The 17057-nt window shown below is 36.3% G+C and overlaps 1 protein-coding gene across 1 annotated transcript in view; it reads right to left on the bottom strand.

Annotated features, from left to right (window-relative positions):
- PPFIBP1 (PPFIB scaffold protein 1) overlaps nt 1-17057 on the bottom strand; it is a 180641-nt gene that overhangs the window by 20961 nt on the left and 142623 nt on the right. Inside the window, exons 7-14 of the mRNA XM_090272961.1 lie at nt 16723-16854; nt 12782-12874; nt 12377-12469; nt 10885-10999; nt 9138-9170; nt 7582-7643; nt 5239-5323; nt 2591-2745 (exon numbers count right to left, since the gene is read on the bottom strand). Of these exons, the coding sequence (XP_090129087.1) occupies nt 2591-2745; nt 5239-5323; nt 7582-7643; nt 9138-9170; nt 10885-10999; nt 12377-12469; nt 12782-12874; nt 16723-16854 (768 nt within the window). The remainder of the gene's footprint in view (nt 1-2590; nt 2746-5238; nt 5324-7581; nt 7644-9137; nt 9171-10884; nt 11000-12376; nt 12470-12781; nt 12875-16722; nt 16855-17057) is intronic.

Below are 17057 nucleotides of genomic sequence, written 5' to 3'. Positions count from 1 at the left end.
TATTCTTGTCCCAAACTAAAAAATCTGTCATTAAAACTACAGTGCACCTGGCAAAGACCTTTTTTAAGGATATGAGATTATTATCTGAGTATATACTACATGTAGCAGCAGCCTCTGTGAATGCAGCACACTCAACGCCTGTCGAATGAAACTTTTCCCTTCATTATAAATATATACTTAACAATCAGGGGATTTTTTTCCTCCTAAAGTATTTTATTCCTTAACTAATTTTTTTTTTTTCGATTTAACTGACATATAACTTGACATGCAGCACTGGATAAGTTTCAGGTTTATAGCATAATGGCTTGCCTTACTTATTACATTCCTTGTGATGAAAACTTTTAGGATGTATTCTCTTAGCAACTTACAAATATCCACACAGCAGTGTTGGTTATAGTCATCTGGTTGTGCATTACATCCCCAGTACTGACTTAGCTTACAACTGGAAGTGTGCACCCTTTCACCGCCAATCCCCCCCTACTAATTCCTGTTACTGATATGTTTTAGCCCTCTCTTATATTTAACAGAGAAGTGTTGTTTTCTCCTTGAATTCATTTTCATTCAAGTCAAATTTCATTTTCTCTTTATGTAATAATCAGCAATAGATATAAAAGGTAAGGATGCCATTTGGTTTCCTCTCATTACTGATAGTAAAATAGTAGAGCGGAGACATGACCAAAGGAACCGTTCAATATAAGGGAGCCAGCGTTGTTTTGTTCAAAAATAAAACTGCTTCCCACTCCTAGTCTCTCCAGACAGCACAAAACATTAAAGTTAAGAAATGGATTCAGGGTGCTGTTAGGAAAACAGTCTTAAAATGAAGACACGTGTGCGGCTTTGTTAAGCCCTCAAGAAGATTTAAGGTGGTGCTGCCTCACTGAACCCTTAGCAAAGATCAAAAACTCTAAAACTAAAGGGACATCAAGGCAGCCTCACAGGGAACCTAAGATAGAGAAGGGCTTCTTGTGAAGGTATTTGGGGATATGCTTTTATCTAATAAGAGTGAATAACGAACTGATTCATAAGGAATTCTATACATTTAAAATATTGTACCAAATTAGACTAAAAGTGACCGAGACCGGAGAAAATTATAAAAGGCTTTGGACCTATGGGGACACGTTTACAGAAGACTATTTCCTGCAAACACAGCCTCCTTCCTGTGGAAAAGGAAGGATACCTCAGAAGGAGGAATAAAGAACCCAGAGGACTGAGTCCTAATAAAGGAACTGGCACCAAGTACCTGGCTGGGTTTGGGAAGTGCTATGAACTAGTGACACCTGTGTGCCTTCTGCTTTCCCTTTTTCAAATGAGAGTGCCTCTAGCAGTTATGATATACTTACCCCACTACTGTATGTCAGGTGTGTGGGGGAGAGAGGGCTTGTCCCTTAAGTTCCTGGTTCTTGAAATAGAATGGAATGATACCCAAGAAGCTGAGCCCAAGAAGACTCACCTGAGGGAGCTTCACCTACATCTTGACCTGATCTGGATGACAAATTCCTGGGATGCTGGTGCCTAACTGCAATGAAACTAAGGGGTCCTTGGAGGGGAAGTGAGTATACTGTGCATGGGAGAAGGATGTAAACTATTGTAGCCAGAGATCGGAGGAGCAGATTTATTTTCCAAATACAGTCTTCCCAATGATCCCATCTGTGTCCCTACAATGTGATATTGCCACTTGTCCATCAAGAGGTAATGGATGTTTCCTCTCTGTGATCTCGGTGGGTCTGTGGCTACTGGAGGAGGGATGCCACGTGACTCCTGGGACATGTCATGAAAGGCAGTTCAGATCTGCCCAGTCTTCTTCTTGGGATGCCCAGCCTCAGGACCCAGCCACCACACTGTGAGGGAACCACGCAGTCCCACGCAGTGGTTCCCACCAGGGCCTCGGCTGGGGTCCCAGCAGCAGCCAGCCTCAGCCACCAGGCGGATGAATGAATGAGCAGCCTCCAGGTGATACAAGCACCCGTCTTCACGCCACTGCAGCTGCTGCCAAGTGGAGCAGAGACCAGAGGTTCCTGCTGAGCCCTGTCCAAATGGCAGATGTGTCAGCAAAACAAATGTTGTCACTCAAGATACAAAGTTTTGGGGTGATGTGCAACAGATAACAGATAAAGGTACTGGTGGCAGTGTGACGTGAAAGGAAAGTAAATCGTTTCAGGTGTTCTTCCTCTCCAGCTGCTCCTTCCAAATCTAAAGCAGTCAGAGGGAACTTTTATTCCATTATCTTTCAGAGGTGACTAAAATCAGGTTTTGTGTAATTTCACTTTAGTTCCACTTTATTTCTTCCCTATTTATTTAATATGTAGATTATAATCCCGTATTTAAGATGACACCTATCTCTAAGGGAGTCTTATGTTTTTCCTGAATTATATAAGCAATTTTGACATTGCCCAGGGCATTGACTAAAAGGAAGGAAAAAAACCCACACATTTCAAATGCTAACCTGTGGGATACAGAAACTGCCAGGACAAACCAAGCCAATAATCATGCTGAGAAGACAAGCCCATGTCTTTCGTGTTGTCAACAGCACTTTCACATTCAATGACACAGTCTCTTCAAGAAGAAGAAAATATCAAGAATCTATAAATACCTCTTCCGGAACACTTGTGTTAAATGGGTCACGGCTGGGAGACCCCATTACTGGAGTAGATGACAGGTTTTTCTCCAGCTCACCAAAGCCCTGTGCATCCGGCAAAGTGGAGATGGAACTGGCAGTGTGAGGCTCTTCATAGTCACTCTCTTGGCCTAGGAAAAGATAAAGGACAACAGCAAATTTTTATTTATATTTCACTTTTGGAAGAAGAATCCCAAATGTATTAAATGTAAAAAATTTTTTTGATCCTCAAAAATCGAAGAGTCAACCTCTGGCATCACTTGGAAAACAACAGCCCAGAACCTAGGAAACATCTTAAGATGTGAGCACCTAAGGCCCAGGGGCTTTGGGGCCACACACACGTGTCCAGCAGTGACCTTCATTGACCGTGGGGTTAACAGGTGCAATCCTAGACTCACAAGATTGAAACTAAAAATTAATTCAGTTCAACAACCCTCCTCTAACTTTGCTTCAAAATTTGGGGCTTTGCTTTACAAATTTCAGTTTAGAAATAACCAGGCTGAGGAATACCAATGGTACAACAAAGTGATTCTGAACAGCAACAGAGTCACCATTTAAACAACTCAGTTTTACCATTACTGCACTCCTGGAAAAAAAAACCAAAAACCATCAAAAGGAGAATAAGAGATGATGACCTTTGGATCCCTCAAGAGGATCCTTTAGTCCCATTCAGTTTAAAGCAGAAAGCACAGCCTAAGGAGGAAAAGCAAGCACAGATCCATCAAAGCAGCAACTTGGAGAATGTTTCACATCTCCAGAAATGAAAAGAATTACATGCACTGAACAACACAGTGGCAGGTGCTCCTTTTTAAAAACACAAGAATGATGTTTACAACTCTGATCTCTGAATACAAAATGGTGAGTCATAAACTTATTTAAAGATATTGAACTAGACATAGCTTCTTAAATTAGGTTTAATTAGGCTTGTACTCTAATTTTATTACAATTTAGGTTTTATTAGAACTGTATGAGAATTAACCAAATAAGTATAAATTATAAATCCTAGTGAAAATCGCTGTTTATCTCTTTGTCAGAACAGGACATCATTCTGGTTTATGAAAATCTATCCTGTTGTACATGGTTTGAAATTACCTCTTTTAGTTACACATTTATATGCTTAGAAAAAAGATTAGAAACACGTGAAAATGCCCACAATGATCATGTCAGTGTAATTATAATTGATTTTTACCCCTTTTCTCTACTTTGTAAATATTTTGTAACATGACCTAATTATAGGAGTTACCTGTTCTTCCTTATTCTTTAAACACAAAAATTAATGTTGATATTTTATAAAATTAAACAATGCTTCACATGCGACACCTATCTAAAAACTACTTGGAAACTGGCAATATTCCTTAAAAGAGAGGCTCTTTTGAGATACAGAAATGGAGACTGATGAGAATTGCCGTAAGTCAATATTGATAATTAGAAGTGTACTTGCTCATTCAGATTTTTATAAAGTTTTAATATATGCCAAGCTCTGTGAATAAAAATATCTTTTTTTTTTTTTTCTTTCAGAAATTCTGGTCAAAAGCAAGATTTTCTTAGTAAACTCATTTAAATTTCAAAATTTGAGTGTTTCATGAGTACCTTCCAGAAGACTTGTTAATTTCCAGTGCTTAGTTTTAGAGCAAATAACCCCTTCTGTGCATTGCTAATAAACAAGAGAACTTTTAAAGTCCTTAACTTTTTTGTTTGTTTTGAGTGACTCCCAAAGCTTTCCAATATTTGAGGACAAGGGACTTAGCCCATCTACAGACAAAATAATACATACAACAAACTGCATAACTATCTCTACTTAGCTGTCTTACAGGGTTTTTGTTTGTTTGTTTGTTTTTAACTAAACACACTCAAAGATTAACACAATCCCCCTTAACCATTCCAGTGTTCCTCTCCTAGGCTTCACTCTCTTAGTAAATGGAGCTATCATCCCTCTGGTTGCTTGAGTGAGAGATCTTTCTTGAATTTTCCCTCTTCTCCACTCTCCTCATCTAATTCAACACATCATCACACTGATTCTAACACCACAATGTATTTCCAATCAGTACCATCAGGTCTTTCCACTTGGGATACTGCAAGTCTCATAAATAGCTTTCCTTCCTTACAACTCTGCTCTCTCCCATTGTGGTCTACTGGTTCCAAAGATCATGTTGTTGATGTGTTCAGACTCTTCAGTGGATCCCTCAGGCCAAGTAGGAGCAAAACTCCTCACCTGCATGACCTCGCTGGTACTCACCTCTACGATCCCATCTCACTCTCTCCCCACTCCCAACACTCCCTTCCAGTCATACTGGTCTTTTACTTCTTAAGCACTCCAACTTCTCTGCATCCCCTCACACCTGCAAAAAAAGTTCTAGCATGTGCTGTTGTACCCTCTCTCTCTGGAATGCTATCAAATGGACTCCTTAGAGAGACTGTCCCTGACCACCCAATCTACTGCTGGCCCTTCAGCCTGCACACTGTCAGGCAGAGAACAGCTGTGTCTAATAATGTCATTGAATGAATGAATGAGCTATCTGATTTGGGATGACGGATATGCTCCATAGAAGAAATTGAGGTCCAATACAAAAGGTCACAACCACTTAAAATCAAGTTAGGGGAAAAAATACATAGAGCTACACTACCTTTTTTTCCCTGGGCCAGTAACACCGTATCTTGCATTTTCTTGTACCTGTTCAGGCATTGTCGAAGATCTTCTATTTTCCGATCCTAGTAATAAAATAGATGATCATCTTTAATACTATGATTTTAAAACAGTAAAAGTAATTGCAACACAAAGATAAGTAGACGTGAATTATTTACATTATTAAAAGAATACTTCTAAACTTTAGTAAAACAGGTAATATCTAGAGTATTTTTCCTATGTACATCAGAGATATAGAAAAAGTACCTCTAAATTTAGAGATCCTATCCTTCAGCTGCCATCTTTAAAAAACAAAAACAAAACAAGGTAATAAGATATAAAAAAATAAGAAAAAAAATAAATTTTAATTCCTCTCTAACTTATGTCAAGTCATGAAAAGCTAACCTACATCTGCTGCCTTCATCAGCTGTCATTAATCACCACCTGGCATTTCACTCCTCAAAACACTCGCTTCAATTAGTCATCAGAGAGCTGTTTACTAAAAACAATGAACACATTTTATCGCTTTTCTAATTTGACCTCTATTTGGCACTTGATTGAACTCCACTCTTTCCCTTCTCTTCTACTTTTCTTTCCACTCTTTCTTTTCTTCTATTTTGATTTCTTAATTCCTTGCCCCAATAGGTTTCCCACCTCTATAACCCCCATTATCTACCCAGCCCAGAGTATAAAATATAGAGCTATAAGGTTTTGTCCATTACCCTCTTCTTGTTTCCCATGCCCTCTCTTCAGTGGACGATAAAAACGAGCTCCCTAGCTCACACTGATTTTGGGCTTGACCACCTGACCCGCTTGAGCCAATAGGACATCAACAAATGTGGTTTAAGCAAAGGCTTGAAAAATATTTGCACCTTGGGGCCTGCCCTCTCTCGCTGCTCTAAGGCCACTATGTGAAGAAGCATAGGCTAGTCTACTGGAAGATGAGAGACCATTTAGAGAAGAGACATCTCAGCTGGGGCCAACCTAGACCAGTCTGCCAATCACCAGACATGTGAGCCACACCATCCTACACCATGCAGCCCCATCCGGTTACTGGTTAACTGTAGAGATCAGCTAAGTCAGCCCAGACCAGAAGAGACACCTAGGTGACCCACAGAAGCAGGAGAAATAATAAATGTGATCTGTCATGGAGTAAAAGCTAACTGATGCATCAACTATACTTTAGTCCCCACCAATCTACAATTAACCATATAGTTCTCCTAAAATTGATGAGATTCACTTCCCACCAATCTGTAATTCTATATTAATCCTAAAATTGAGATTTTCAACTTTCTACAAGAAATCTCCTTTTAGATGCCCCATGAACACAACAAACTGAATGTATCTAAAACAAAGCTCATTATTTGCCCCCAGTACTTCGGCCTCTGCTTAGATACCCTAACTCTTACAGGACGTGCATCATTTACCCCACTGACCAAACCGGAAACTTACTCTCAAATCCAAAGATTTTAAAATCTTGTCAAGCTGTAAATTTCTCTAAAATATCTTGCCTCCTTAACACCTCATTACCATTCCCTTATTTCAACCCCTCTTCATTTCTCACCTACATTATTTTAACAGCTTCTTCATCGTTCTTTCTTTTCCCGTCTCCCTCCCTTATTCTTCCCTCCCTCCTGCCACCAGAGTTAGCTTTCGAAACAGCTATTTAATTATGTCACTGTCCAAGGACTATAAGCTAAGACCCCAGATCATTAGCCTAGCAGACAGGTTGCCTTCCATTCCCTGCAGCTCTTTGGTTATCTCATACCACCCCCACTCCCCCACCTATATGTCATGTTCCCGAACTTTCCCAGTAAGCACTGGGCTGTTTCAAGCCTTGATTTTGAAACCTGTTTTCACACATGGATCCTTTGCCTAGAGACCTTTATTTTCCTGATGAGCAACTCGTGCTATTCCTCAGAATTTGCTCAAACATGACCTCTTTGAGCCTTCTGAAACCACCAAAATGTTAAGTCACTCTTGGTGCACCTGTAGCAGTTTGAGCATCAGCCCTCATTCAACACTGGGAGTTCTGTTTGTTATTGTTGCTTTTTGAGGGAGAGAAATGAAAACAAAATGAATTTCAGTTATTTTTCTTTTCTCCAAATAAAAGCTATGTGGATAGCTTGCTAATGACTTTTATTTTTATTCAAGAGTAGGAAAGACTAGCAAGGAATATATATATATAACGACTGTGACTGCTGTCAGTGGGCACACTTGGGCAGGAAGGGAGGCAGTGTATGAGGTGTGTTCTTTCAAACTGCAATATCTCAAGAACATGCATGGGATGATCAAAATGGTGCTATCACACATAGAAATAAATATTTAAATTTCATCTAGATACCTTTTCTTCATTTGCTGCCATCAAAGACTCCACAGCCTTTTTCATTTTTTGTACTTCAATATCTGAAAATATCACAACATCAAATCAGAAGTCAGGTTAGTTAAGGTGTATGACAGTAACAAGAAGCTACTGACTCTTCAGACTGAAATGTTTTAAGATGAAGATGTTACTGACTTGTTTTGTGTGTTTTTAAAATTTACCATCCATATTCTCTTTTACAGAAAATCTAAAAAATGGACACCTTCTATCTCACTTGAATAGTCATCATTCCAGAAAGAAAATAAAGGTAAATGAGAGCAAACTATCCTCTCTCAAAGCAACGACAAAATCTTCATGAGAACAACTAAGATGAAATTTCAGGGCTATAACAATAAAAACACAGTTTTCAAAAAAGAAACCAATAAAGCAGTGGGTAAAAGCAATGAACAAAGTGCGCATAACGACAAAAGCAGACACAATGTTATTCAGTGATAACCAAGATGGAGACACAAATGGTAAGAGCCGGATGGAATGTGATATTTACATGAGCAGTCATGCTAAGGAGCTGGCTGTAGGTTCCATACAAAAGGATATTAAGTGCTTTGCTTCATCTATAAACTTCATTTCCAAATGCTATTTTAAAACATAAAGGCCAAAGTAAGACAAATGTGATTTTCCTTAAAATTTGATATTCAAATACAAAAGCATGTTACGTACTTTCTTAATAAAGATTTTTACTTATTTATTTTTAGAGACAAAGGGAGGGATGGAGAAGGAGAGGAAGAGAAACATCAATGTGCAGAGATACAGCAATTGGTTGCCTCTCACACACACCCAGCTGGGGACCTGGCCCACAACTCAGGCACGTGCCCCGATTAGGAACCAAACCAGTGACCTCTTGGTTCGCAGGCCAGTGCTCAATCCACTGAGCCACACCGGCCAGGGTTCTTTTCTTTAAAAAAAAATTTTTTTTTAAAGCAAATTCCCTTGATTTAAGAATTCGATGTCTGGAGGAGAGAGTCCTTTAAAGATTTATCTTTATGCTGCCTTAAATAATCCAGACTCCATTAAACAGCCTGGATTACTTAATGCAATTAAATAATTACAATCTCTTTCATAACACCAAGAGGATGTGTATAAAAAATCTCTTAAAGTAGATCTCAGTGAAAAAGTAGGCTACAACACATTGAAAAGCTAAAGCAAAGTTCAAAATGATCTTTCAACTATGGTAAACCTCAAAAACAGCAGGTTTTCATGAAAGTATAAACATTGTTTTCCTCTCTGATCCTGTATTTCTTGAGCCACAGAGAAAATGCACCACTGCCCTATGGGTGTCCTGCTGTATCCTGTGGAGCAAAAAGGCTGAATCTGATAAAATCTGCAAAAGGATCTTTTACTCCTAGTCTTCATTGTTTGCTTATCCTCTATTTTGTAAACTCTGAAGAAATGGAAAGCTTATTGATGAAGCAACTTTACATTTTTGGTGAGAGAAATGTTTTAAAAACACATGCAAAGAACAGTCCAAGTATTACTTTTGGTGAAAGTAAAGGCTGATGGAAATACACCAAAAACCTTACTTTTGTCTTTGAGCTTCTTTTTAAAATTTTCATCTGTGCAGGAAAACCCATTGAATTGGAAGTTAGCATGCGTTACAACAACAAATAATATTTTTAAAGCACTATTGTTTTGTCTCCTTTCACCTAAAATAAAGAGACTCTAACCTATTCTGTGACTTCAGGAGTGGAATTACACTACCTAAGGCTCTGTGTGACGTTAAAAAGAGCATCTAATGTAATCAAACCAGAAGCCCTAAATTTGAGTTACTACTACCTCTGTTATTTCATCTTTCTGAACGTTGACATTCTCACATTAAAATTAGGCCTATGGCGTACAAGTGCTCCCTACACAGCCCGTGATGAAGAGCCAGTTAATGCTGCATTGGTTGGTTTTTACATTTCCATTACAGTTAGATATTTGGTCTTCCTGAACATGACTAACAACACATTGCTTCTGTCACATTCAATTCATGACTCAAGTTCAGCAGCACTGAAATGGTGTAGCTTCTGTTCAAGGAGATGAGTCCACTGATCATGCTGTTAGGTGTTGTCAGCACCAGACTGCTGTGAAGTCTCTAAGCACTTGTTGTCGATCTCTATGTTTATTTGGTTGTGCACCGGTAACAAGCCATTACGGACTGGTACCGGTCCTTGGATCAGACTTCGGGTAGCATTCTTCTAACATACGCTCTAGCTTACAAGTCCTATGATTCCTTTTTTTTCCTTAAAATCCTAAAAGCATGACCTGTTTGTGAATGTCCTTTAAGAATACACAGTTCTACATCTGCCAAATTACGGAGGGGGAAGAAAACCCATTTTTCTCCATGTTTGATGAACTAAGTTTTCTGATGGATAGAATTGTGATATCCACAAGTATATAAAGCCAAGGTATTCCAGAGCAAAGGAGACTTTAGAGGTAATCTAATTCAAGCCCTTCATTGAACAGTCAATAACAATACCAATGTTCACATAACAGATAAAATGAAAACTGTTCTGTTTGAAATGACTCAGAAGTTGCTTTTGCCACAGTCATCATTTATCACAACAAAGAAAGGTTAAACTTGACCTAGTGTTCTCAGATGTTACATACATTTATATTTCCAAATATAACCCAGAAAAACACATTTCATTCACATTTTTTTTCACCAGATTATTTTCTATCAATATAAGCTACATTAAAAATTATAGTCCACATAAACCTAGGACAAAGCCCCTTAATTATGAAAGCAATTTTTTGACAAATTCATGCACTTTTCCAAAAACAGAATTTGTCCCATTTTGCTTTCTCGAAGGTTAAGGGCTCGCCGCATAAGAAATTTTCATTAATTTTTTTCCCAAAGATACAGAGCCTTTCTTCTCTTCTTTCAACAAGGCAGACAAGGTTTCCAAATGTCTTCAAGTTGTCTCAAGCTCAGTTTAGAAAAAAATAATCTTGGGACATAGTAATGGTTCCTTTTAATTCTTTTTGACATTCCCTTATATTGCAATTTGGATAAGAACTCTCTGCTGTTGCTAATTTACAATCAGTCATCTAAAATAAGCACCCAATAGAGTACAGAGTTCCCCTTCTCCGGCTGCCCTCGAAGATGTTTATAGATCCCCACAACAGGAGCGTCTCAGATGATGCCCTGTCGTCCTGAGCCTAGATGGCTTCTGCTCTTCTTTTCTTTTGATGCTAAAATTGCACATCAACTAACATCAGTTTCTTTTGCAGATCTTGGAGGATTTTAACAAAATAAGATAACCAATGTTAAATATAGATTCCTACCTCGATCAAAAATTTCAGTCCCCTCTCCTTTCGTCTTGCAAAACAATTTTTCTTGTAGCCTTTTCACTTCAGATTCTTTCTCTTCCAGTTGTTCTTTTAAAGATGCCAGTTCATCCTACAAATGATACATTCATTAAGAAGAGCAGATTATGAATATAAGAGAATATCAGAGTATGCTCTTAAATCAATAATTAGTTTTTGTGAATAAAACAAAAAACTACAAGAATTTAGACACAAACTTCAGAAATCAGACAGTGGTAATGATAAACAAGAAGCAATACAATTATTAAAATCCAATTTATAATAATTATGGTATTATTATTTCAAGTTTCTCTGTGACCAAATTAAACAAGAAATCTTTAAAAGTGTAAGTAGGACTAAGATAGCCCTAAGATTTATGTGTTACGTTAAATTAAAAATCTGACCGAGTTAATTAAAAAAAGAAAATCATATTAGATGTTTAGTGTCATAAAAGCAAAATAAAATGCAAATTGGAAAATATCTAATAAGATTTGCCTGACATTTATTCAATATTTTAAGGTTCCCTGGACGAGGTAGAGCTTAATTAGTAGGTAAGGTAGCAGGTGATGAACAACTTTAGCCAAATCTTTGGACTAAATAATTTATCCTCATTATTAAGAAAACAGAATTTTGTACAATAATGGAAAAAAATAGATTTAGAAAACAGATTTTAAGTCTTTTTTTTAAAACTACAGAACTATTAAATATCCTGCATCTAATATTCTACCTCTTTACTAATGCTTTAACTTTCAGCTTCATTTTGGAAGAGAACTTTAGTAAATTTAAGTTTTGCTGGCTGTATGTAACAGAGAAAATAATTCTATGTGATTCCTAGGAATGCACCTTTATTTTTAATTATTTTATTTTCATGAAATAATTTTATTTTCAAACATTTTATTTTCAATCTCTAAATATATTTATTACATTTACTACTATGAGAAGATGTAGCTCTCCAAAGAAACTAGGCAGTTTTTAGTTACAGGAGGAGTGAACACCAAGCACCAGAAACTTTGAGTAGCACTGCCAAGGAGTGCTACCTGTCCTTACTGTGCTTATTCTAAGGAGTAATTTCCATCCACTGCCACGATAGTTAACTGCTGAAGACTTTTACCTTCAAGAAAATCCCAAAGGAAAAAGTAATGTCTACTATTGGTACAAAACAAATTCTTTCACAGGTAAACTTTTGCAATTATTTTACCAAGCCTGGATCTCAGATAGTCTAAGAGAGTGAGATTTAAGTTATAAACAAATACATTTATTTACATGTTTGTTATTTTTCACTAATTATTTCATGTTTCTAAAACCAAATTAAGGATCACACTGTCCCTTTAATCAGCTTTAAACATAGTTTTGAAAAAATAGGTGACACAGACAAAATGAATGCACACACTACTAAGAACACCATCACAGCAAAACAACACAAGCCAGAAAGCAACACGCATGGACCCCCGTTACCCAGAGTCTACTACACCTTCAGTGACTCCCACTTTTGTTCCATCCGCTGCTTTTCATACTGCATCTGACCCACCTTGATTTTCATGCTAGAAAGTTTGGCCATTAAAGACTAGCAGAGGAGGGAAAGAAAACTACAGATAGAAAAAGATCAGCTAAATAACCAAGAAAACAACATCAGTTTATAAAGCAGGTTAGATAATTAAGAGAAATGACGGGTTATGTTTCATGAGAGTTAAACCCGGGATTTTATCCAGAATAGTGCTTAAATCAAGAAGGTCTCCAGCTCAGAGAAAAATGCCACTCACTTGTAAAAAGTCTTCTTTATCATATACTAAGTAGAAAACACACTGCATTTATATTATTGATCACAGATAAGTAGTGGAGCACCTGCTTAACAATTTTTGTCATTGAGAACACTTACTTTGGTGGATTTCAGCTTTTTTTCATACTGAAGTCTTTCACTGTCCATCTCACTGACTCTTAGCCTCAAATCACTGATCTCCTGTATGAGCCCCTGTCCAAAAAGAAACAAGGAGATACAGTAGGAAATACTGAAATAGCAGCTTGGGAAACTTAAATCAATGCCTTAAATCCTGGTTAAGCTTGTATAAATTAGATCAGACCAATATGTACAAATGTTTCTCCTTTAGAACTATCTTTCCATCTAAAACAACTTTAAATTCCTAATGCCTCAGTCTAAAATGATGGAATTATGAAAACCAAAGGTGACTAATTTCAATTAAGAAAGGTAGCTAATCACTTACTATCACTGATCATATATTTCTAGACTAAAATTCACTATATAAACTCTTTCTTTTAAGATAAAACAGAAATTTTCTTTAGTAAAACCAATTAGTTTTAGGGTGTTTTCAGTGATATGGTAGATGTTTATAAAATATTTTTATAATTTCTTCATTTGTCTATAAAATACAGATTGTTCATCAATCCACTCTGAGAGAATAAAATGACATTTAAATCCTTGAAACCAAAGAGTCTCAACCTGAGGATGGATAAGAACCCTGTCATTTGAAAATATATTCAGTATCATAATTTTATATTTGGAAAATGAAAAAGATAGCAATCCTAATGTTTGCGTAACACAAATATAATCAGGCACCTTTTCTACTGTCACCTTTAAAAAAAAACTGATTTGCTTATAAAATTGTCTAAATATTGTGAGAAATATATGTTTTTTTCTTTACAGCCTACAGAGTATGAAAATTAAATGAGAACACTAAATACCAACTTTTCAAAAAAAAAAAAAACAAGAGGGGTGGTGGGGGGACTCAAATACTCTGTGAAGAAGAAGATTGTTTTATTTTCTTTTTTTACTATATGCCATGAAAGCCCTGACAATGATTAATGTGTTTTTGTTCATCTCTTTTATAAGACATTTATCCCTGAGCCACAAATTCATGGATGACAGAATTATACAAAAATGCCATTAAAAAAATAGAACAATACTATAAGAAATACAACTTTGCTAATGAGAAATTAAATTTGTAAGTACAATTCCAGGGAGGTTGGGAAAGGGGATGCTACAATGAAAAATACTTTCCAGACAACTCATAGGCTTTTAAATTGTTATTGATTTAAAGTTTCTAGTGAAACGGGGAAAAGTATTAACTAGCATTATTATATAATAATTACGGATTAATATTATTAATACAATGTTTCAATAAGAGGTTGTGATTTTTTTTCCTTCTATGAATGAGGTCAAGAACTATTTGATACCATTTAATAACATTTTAGTTGTGATTCCTTAACAAGTTCAAGAAAAAAGTCAGTTTCTTCCACCAATTATCTTCCACTTATTAATCATCCTTGCATAATATGAGTTCTTAGTGATATCCCCTCATCAATCTAGTCTTTTTAATATACATTTTCCCATTTTCTCATTGTTAAGAAACAGCTTTGAAATCTTGTTAGGTATTGTTGCATTTTACCACTTCCTTTAGAAATTCGTAGCAGTTTGCAAAAAATAAGAAACAAATGAAGAAAACAATTATAAATTGACTTTTTTTTCAATTAAAAAAATTATCCAATTATCCTTCGTGGCAACACTATATATGAATGTAAATCTCCAACCTAAAATAAGTTATATCTTCCCGTGATAACTCAAGCTGGAAAATATGTAATTAGCTCCTTAATATGAAACTTTAAATAGTGAAATACAAATTATTTCCAACTAATATTTTTCCAAAAGTTCAGTCCTTTTAAAAAGAAAATCCAGGTTATCTTTCCTTTTCACTTCCAGAGAAAGGTTGGACTCAATTTCTGACATCTGTGCTCCTACCAGAAGGGGGCACTGTTGAAAGATGCTAATCATCTCCTGTCAGCAGTTCCTGAGACAGATCTCAATTTTTTTTTACTCCTACTCTTTGGAAGTACCTATACTTCTTTCCCACTCCAATATATTCTTATAACTTAATCTCAAATTAACTTAAATTCTAAGACAAATTCAAAGAGTTTTGGATTCATGAAAGAACCAAGGAAACATTCTATTTTTATCAAGGGAACAATATTAGGAAAGTGAGCATATTCAATTCTGTTTTAATTGTGAAGGCCATTTTAATTATGTTCATATATTACAAAGTTTATCAACCATCCCATAATCTCTGGGTATGTTTATTCTACATTTTACCAGTAATGTTAAATATTTATTAGAAAATTATCAGGGATTGAATTTACTAGAAGTTGATGATGATCACTTTGCATACTACTGAGAATGCGTGACTGAAGCAAGCAAGCACTGGAAAGAAAATTTTATAAAAATGCAGACAAACTCAAGAGATGTAAATATTGCTCTAGGGTCTTACAAAAAAAATATCATAAAACATTTGCTTCAATTTAGTCCCAATATTTGGTTAACATTTCGTATCCAAATTACCCATAGTCATGCGGGTTAAGACGTCCCCTACACTTGGTGTAGATATGTAGAAGGCCACACCCCTCAGTCCCCAGTGTCACTCTTTCCCTGCACCAGAGTTACCCACCTGTTGGCTGAATCCTACTTGAATGACAGTAAAGAAAGCACAAAGCAAAAATTTTACAAGAAATTGAGTAACATCCTAATTTCTAAGAGCCCCAGCCTCGATCAAATGAGAAACGTGCTCACAAAGGTGACCGACAAAAACCTTTACAATTAAAGCATGCATCAAGTTGGGGATTTTCTTTTGCTGAGAAAGTAATACCTTGGGGGAGGGGGGTGCTGGGTGGAGGGGAACAAGGGGGAGAAAATTGGAACTGTTGTAACAATATAATCAATAAAAAACATTAAAAAAAAAAAAAAAAGAAAGTAATACCTGTAGTAAGACTTTCCATTATAGTTAGATCTTAGACATTTTAATTTTGAAAACAGCAAATGGATGAACTTCATTCAACTCAATATATGAAGGGCTTTCAAACAGTGGGTAATACATGTGATGGACCTCATATCGTGATAGGTGTAGTCACCGTGAAATAAATGTTTGAAATAAATAAGTGGGTGGGGTGGGGGGTGGGGTACATGATTTCCACTCCTCTCTCTTCTCAGTACCCACTTGCTAATCCAATATGACGTCTCTCCACACCCCAATCAGGGAAACAAAAAGGGGGAAAAAGGAAGCAATGGCCCAAGCAGAGAAGGAATTTCTGCAGCCTTTTATATTTCTTTTCAGATAAATTTCAAACGGATATGCTCCCCTCCTCAACAAAACAAGACGCAAATAAACAAATGAGAAGAGCTGGATTAATAAAATAGAACAAACAAGTATGTTTGGCCATGAAAATGGGTACTTTCAGCAGCAGAATCTACCCTAAATTTCATAAAAGAATAGTGAGCATTATTTAATTGGAAAGCAGGCCAATCAAAATGACCTCTAAAATTCTGTGATTTTTATGATTCTATAACAAAAGCATGCTCTCTATGCATTCTTAGAAATCTACTTGTTATATATTAAATAGTCAATGTGCCCAAATAATAACTAAATAAATAGTAAAATCATGCACTTAAACCCATTATTTCCACAATGAAGAAAACCAGTATGAACGGACAGATGTACAGACAGACAGACAGACAGAAGCTCCAAATGCCCTCAAGTCAAAACTACTTCTAAAGGCTAATGAAAGGATTAATATTTCATAACAAAAGTCTGAAAATAAAAGTTGCCATTAGCATTGAGTAATTTAAATAAGTCAATGTAATTAAGGATTATCCTTAAAAAGCACAGATGAACGAAGGCACATCTCCTCACACCTCCAAGGAATTTCAGCTTGCTCTAGGAATGTGTGTGCATGATATATACATGTATACACATGTATGTATATGTATGCACGTATGTATATTATATGTATATAAAGAAACAGAAGGATGCTGCTTACCTCTGTGTCTCTGAACCTATCTTCATAATCCAATCTGTCTTTCTCTACAGCTGTCAGTTTTAACTTCAAGTTCGATATCTCAGCCATCAGATCCAACTTCTGAGTTTCCAAGGACGTCCTACTCAGAAGCTCCTATTACAATTTAAAGGATACATTCAAAAGTTGTTTTATTACAAACAGCCAGGTATGGATGTGTCTCACTTATGACTGCAAAGCAGTAACTATCAAATAAGAGGATATGGTGAAGATCAATTACTAAATAGATACAACTTAGTTAACCCTCCTTAAGCAGAACTAAACACATGTTTGCTTATTGGAGAGACATACTATCTAGA

Source organism: Furipterus horrens, unplaced genomic scaffold, assembly GCF_987537825.1.
Source record: "Furipterus horrens unplaced genomic scaffold, mFurHor1.1.pri manual_scaffold_4, whole genome shotgun sequence".
In the NCBI taxonomy this organism is placed as follows: Eukaryota; Metazoa; Chordata; class Mammalia; order Chiroptera; family Furipteridae; genus Furipterus; species Furipterus horrens.
This window is presented reverse-complemented; position numbering and strand designations above follow the sequence as displayed.